Source organism: Primulina tabacum, chromosome 15 (assembly GCF_025594145.1).
Source record: "Primulina tabacum isolate GXHZ01 chromosome 15, ASM2559414v2, whole genome shotgun sequence".
In the NCBI taxonomy this organism is placed as follows: domain Eukaryota; kingdom Viridiplantae; phylum Streptophyta; class Magnoliopsida; order Lamiales; family Gesneriaceae; genus Primulina; species Primulina tabacum.
In genome coordinates, this window is record NC_134564.1 from 28,595,744 (window position 1) to 28,601,331 (window position 5,588).

The window sequence follows — 5,588 nt, forward strand, 5'->3', positions numbered from 1 at the left end:
GTGCGAGCAGGTGCAGGAGAGAATATTGTGAACCGCCAATGGGAAATTTTCATCATTATTAAAAATTAACTTTATTTACCATTCATATAGTTAAAATCATCAAATCCATATATATTGTTAATTTTTTATTATATATTATTATATAAAGAATATGTTAATTATACCGTATTATTTTTTATTTTTCAAATTTTTCTTACATCAATATTTTTTTTTCAAAATTGTTATTTCAACTTATTTTCAATATTATTTTTCTCAAATCACTATAGACGTTCAGTAATTTCTATCGATTATTATTAAATTAACATAGAATTAAGTATGTAATAAAATTAAAACTTACACTAACGTTTTTTCTCAAAATTTTCAAATCTTATATAAATTATGATTACATGAAAATTTATAATAGATAGAGGATTTTCGTATTTTAGAAAATAAAATCACATAGCAGCACAAGTGTCACGTTTCGATTGTTTTGCAGAGACAATTATTACATTCAACAACTTTCCTCTCAATAATTGCACTCTTTGCAATCAATGAGAACCGAAGCCATGACCTTGACTTTGATACCAATTATAGGACTGAGCATTTGTCGTTTGTCAAAAACTATTGTTGGTGGTAACGGTGAAACTCAAATCTTTTAAACTGCATAATAGTACAAACGTCGTGTTTCGATTGTTCTACTAGGACAATTATTACACTTAACAATCAATACTTTTTCATATAAAGTATAATGATAATTGATATTAGTTTATGTTGGAAAAAATTATTTGATGAAACTTGTTTGGGCTTTCACTTTAGAATTCCTCTGGATCCAAATAAAAGTGTTGAGAATTTTTTGAAAACCACAAAAGAATAACAATAAAGGATAGGGAAAATTGCATATACTACCCCCGTGATATCCGAGTTGACATAAATCCCCTCGTGAAAAATTTATCATCTAAAAACTCCCTGTGTGTTTTAATGTCCAGCTTATGCCCCCTCGCCAGTATGGTTTATACAACACGCGCATAAAGTTGCGAATTGTCATTGTTTTATGAGTTTTTTTTGTCTAAAATGCCCTCGTTCGGTATAGAAATAGAAGACCTCTTCTTCTTCTTCATTTCGCTACTTCTGCATTTTCCCATTTTAAAAACCCTAGATTGATCCAAAATTATGAATCCAAATGTTGATGTAAGATATCCCAAACTCCACTGTGCAAGTGCAATGTTAGGGCAGAGATTAGAGTTGTTCAAACCGAAACCAAACCATCGAAGGGACGTCTGTATTATTGTTGTTATTTTAAAAAATGTGGCTATTTTCGCTGGTGTTTGCCTGAAATTGTACGAGGTGTTGATGTTGGAGGTTCCTCCGAAGTAAAGTCTGAGATGGACGCTGGGAATGCATCGACCTCAACGCCAAGGCCAGCAACCGAGAGCTCACCCGACAACGGCAATGAAGAAGTGATACTTCAATTTAAGATTTTAAAAGTCCGATCCAACACTTAATGCAGATGCAAGTTTTGATGAGTTTGTGTAATGGATGCTAGTTATTTAGTAATAAGGTTCCTTGTGTTAGGTTGATGTAATTTGGGGTTATTGTGCTTTGCTTGTAATTTGGGGTAAATGCAATCTGCAGTAACTATGTATTGTTGATTATGAAAACTTTGTTCAATCAACTCTAATGTAATCTGAAATATTAAGTATTTCGATTTATATCTTTGTTATTTTAATATTTTGCATCTTTTTTTAGTATTTTAAAGCATGAATGCAGCATGAAATGCAAATAAATACCATTGACATAAATAGGTTGCAAATGTCAACTTTGCAAGTTTTGACATCAAAGCTTTCCTTTCAATCAAAGGTACACTGGTTCCAAAAGTAACAAAACGACACAATGAACTTTGTTAGCATATCAATGTTTTACATCAAAGTTTTCCCTCCACATGATGCATTTGCCACTGCACTCACATTTTCACTTTCCATTGCACTTGCCGTTGCATTTTCAATTGTTCTTGCACTTGCGGTTGCACTTAAATTTTCACGTGCCTTTGCACTAGCACTAGCACGAGCAGTGATAGAATTACCACTACAAGACCTTGCCTTCGGTGGTTTTGTTGCACTAGAGGATTGTTCTTGCTGTGAGGATGATGGATGTCGTTGTGAGACAAAAGTATACCGTGAATGAAATGGGCTTGAAGACAGTTATTGATGTTGTGATACTAGAGGTGAAGTTGCTGCTCTTTGACTCTCGCTAGGAGTTGTGCCCTAAAAAATTTTGCAAAATGAAAGTTCTATGAGTTTTGTAAATAATGCACAATATTAATACCTGATTAGAAATTGTTCTGACTCTTGGATGCATTTGTCTTTCTTCCCCTGCTTTGAATTCTTGATGAGCTCTGAAAAATGAAGACAAAGTCAGTCATTTATTCGTTACTCAAGCATCAACAAACACAATCTCAATCTCATACCTGATAACACCTAGACCTATCATGCGTAGGATTTGTGCAACTAGATTTATTATGGCCTGTTTCCAAGCAATTAGAGCATGTGTGGGTCAAACCTTGTCTTGTAGAAGTCTTTTGTACCTCATCTACTCCCTTTTTTCCTTTTTTTCTTAGGCCTTCCAGCTCTTTTCTTCACCTCGGGTGGCCCTAGAGGCTCATATTCTGTCTTACAATAATCATCTTCACCTGGTACTGCATGAATCATGTAAGAATATGTCCTTAAGTAGGCTTCCTTCTTGTAATATTGGTGAACAAATTCAGAAACCTGCATCCGATGTTCTCTTATTGCTGCACAAGCATGTGCACAAGGATATCCACACAGTTGAAACCTCCCATAGCTGCATTCTTTTTTTGCTAAATCAACAACATTTTGTCCATTTGGAGTCAGAATCTGGTATTCCATCATTCCAAAAAAGAAAACAACACAATTTCTGCTCTTTTGTTCGTTCTCATTCAATGTTTTAACAATGTTAGGACAAATCTCACCCCAGTACTTCTCTATTCCCTCCCTCTTCACCTGAATTCTTGTCATTAATTTGGTTCTAATCCATTCAAACATAGAGATTATGGGCATATCTCTTGCCTCCAAAATATAGCTATTAAAAGATTCAGTCATGTTATTAACAATAACATCGGAAAATGAAGAAATAAGGAAATGAGACCTGGCCCAATGAGCAGGTGGGATTTTGTTCAACCATTCAGCTGCAGTCTCATGATCTGGAGAAGTCTTTCTATCAGCTGCTTCTATTCTTTTCATCCACATAGCAAACTCATTCTTGTTTGTTGTACTTGCGGCTGCCCACAACATTCCTTTCAATTCTAAACCAGGATGCTTTCTTGCAAAATTTTGGTACAAATGACGTACACAAAATCTATGTTCACACTCTGGTGCAAGCTCATTAAGCGCCTCTAACAGCCCCTTTTGTCTGTCACTGATGAATGTCCATCTCTCAAATCCGATGTCTTCCAACAACTCACTAATGAACCATCTCCAATTATCAAAATTCTCCACTTGCACCACTGCCATTGATATTGAGGAAAACATTTACATTTCCATCTCTGCCAATAGCTACTAGAAGTTGTCCACCGTAATTTGTTTTCAAGAAACATCCATCAAGACCTATAACAGGTCGACAACCAGCTAAAAACCCAGACTTCAATGCTTGAAGACTAAAATACATTCTTTGAAATGTAGGCACGGAAAATGAGTGATCCCTTTTCACTAAAATCTTGCTACCTGGGTTATATTTCCTAACAGTCTCACAGTAATCCCAAAGTTTAAGATATTGATCTTTAAACTTTCCTTTAAGTTTTTCTAGAGCAGCTTTCTTGGCCATGTATGCTTTATATTCGCTCACATCTACATTACATTTTCTTCTGATAAGTCTTTTAAGGTTGTCCACTGGAATTGTAGGATTCTCGCACACAATCATTTCAATCCTTTTAGACAAATATTTATATGTTGCCAACTTGTTGCTACTGGCCCTAACACATGTATGTTTTCCAGTAAGAGTTTTTATCTGAAATGTTGGCCCTCCCATTACCAAACTGGCATGCAATCTCCATTCACATCCAGCCTTGCACACTGCAGTAACCCTTCTTTTCTCATTCTTTTTAAATACTAGCTCCACTCCAGATCTCACAGTCCAATCAACAAGAACTCTTCTAAATTCATGCACATCTTTGAATTTCATACCCACTGCCAGTTCAAACATTTTCATGTTCATTCTCTCAGAGAAGACATGATGTTTTGGACAAGAATCGTCATCATCAGAACTTGCCAAACTAATAAGTTCATCCTCTAACTCAATGTCGCTATACCAACACTCTGTGGCCTTTTCATTATGTGGCTTCGGTTGGCTTCTTCTTTTATAATCTCCTGCATCATTCTCTGTAGAAGAGTCTGAATCAACATCCTCATCAGATTCATGAAAGCTACCATCTAATGAGTCTTCATCATCTCCAATTGAAACATCATCAAGTCCAATGTCATTATCATCTATCGGGTCACTCCCAAATGACTCACTTGTCCCCCTTTCATTATCATCAGATGCATTCATTACTTGTGGTCCAGCCTTTGTATCATCACTTGGATTACATCCAACACCAATAATTGCATCTTTCAGTGGGGTGAAATTATTCTCTTGTGACCACAATGTTATAACACTATGATTCCTAAAGCAATTAAACATCGTACGGATCTCTGCATCACCAACAATCTTTACCATTTCAGTGGTAAATGCATTTTTCGGCAATTGAAAGAAAAAATGCACATTCATTTGTTGTCCTCCAGCCGCTTTTAACATATCAAACAAGTCATCGAGGCAAAACATATCAAGATCAACATCTGGAATCACAAATTTGTTACCACCTCGGTATAAGTTGTTGTGCTGCTCATCAAATTTCCCACCATGCCACAACTCAATCCTAACTGTCGATTCCATGAGGTCTCTATACTGTAAAGAAAAAACATTAACTTACAAAGGAGATCTACCATACACAAGTCGCAAAGAGAATTCCCATTTCAAAGGAGGGAAAAAAGTTAAATTTAAGTACAAATTTTATCAGAAAAACAATAACTTACTGAGATAATCGATGAAAAACCACCCAACACAGGTCATAAAGAGCACTTCGTTGACAATATCATCTCCCAGCTCCAACGCTTGGTTTCGAGAAGGTTAGGGCAAAAGCTTTATCGGATTCCAACTCAGCAAAAATGAAAATGAAATAATTGAGCTTATTATTTAAGGAGGGACATTTTGGACAATAAAAAATTTTGTTTGACTAAAAGCATGATTGGCATGCGTGAGCTGGACATTAAAAAACACAGGGAGTTTTTAGATGATAAATTTTTCACGAGGGGATTTATGTCAACTCGGGATATCACGGGGGTAGTATATGTAATTTCATGACTGGGAAATTTGTATGTTGTAACTAGAAAAATGATGACATGAAAGTTTTATATTGTATATACACATCTAACACGTGTATAAAAGTAGATTGTCTTTAATAATAGATTGTCTTTAATTTATGTATTAGACAACACATATTTGTTAGTTGTTACTTGGTCCCCTAGGAGTGATCGGTCACTCAATTGACCCAATCAAAA

General features: G+C 35.4%; 2 protein-coding genes across 3 annotated transcripts; both read right to left on the bottom strand.

Annotated features, from left to right (window-relative positions):
* Nucleotides 1–1,847: 1,847 nt before the first annotated feature.
* On the bottom strand, nucleotides 1,848–5,361 carry LOC142527104 (uncharacterized). 2 transcript variants are annotated; one of them, XM_075631817.1, is made up of 4 exons: nucleotides 5,064–5,361; nucleotides 2,444–4,935; nucleotides 2,302–2,371; nucleotides 1,848–2,240 (listed from the first exon to the last, which is right to left on the bottom strand). In XM_075631817.1, exon 2 carries the CDS (start codon nucleotides 4,921–4,923, stop codon nucleotides 3,478–3,480), a length of 1,446 nt encoding a protein of 481 aa, XP_075487932.1. In that variant the 5' UTR covers nucleotides 4,924–4,935; nucleotides 5,064–5,361; the 3' UTR covers nucleotides 1,848–2,240; nucleotides 2,302–2,371; nucleotides 2,444–3,477. The 2 variants fall into 2 exon arrangements, with proteins under 2 accessions (XP_075487932.1, XP_075487933.1); XM_075631818.1 differs by lacking the exon at nucleotides 5,064–5,361 and having other exon boundaries at nucleotides 2,444–4,954.
* LOC142526037 (uncharacterized) lies at nucleotides 2,562–3,287 on the bottom strand. The gene has a single exon (XM_075630312.1). It carries the CDS (start codon nucleotides 3,285–3,287, stop codon nucleotides 2,562–2,564), a length of 726 nt encoding a protein of 241 aa, XP_075486427.1.
* Nucleotides 5,362–5,588: the final 227 nt, after the last annotated feature.

Coding starts and splice junctions, on each gene's coding strand:
- LOC142526037 (XM_075630312.1), bottom strand. CDS start 3,287: ATGTTGTGGGCAGCCGCAAGTACAACAAACAAGAATGAGTTTGCTATG.
- LOC142527104 (XM_075631817.1), bottom strand. CDS start 4,923: ATGGAATCGACAGTTAGGATTGAGTTGTGGCATGGTGGGAAATTTGAT.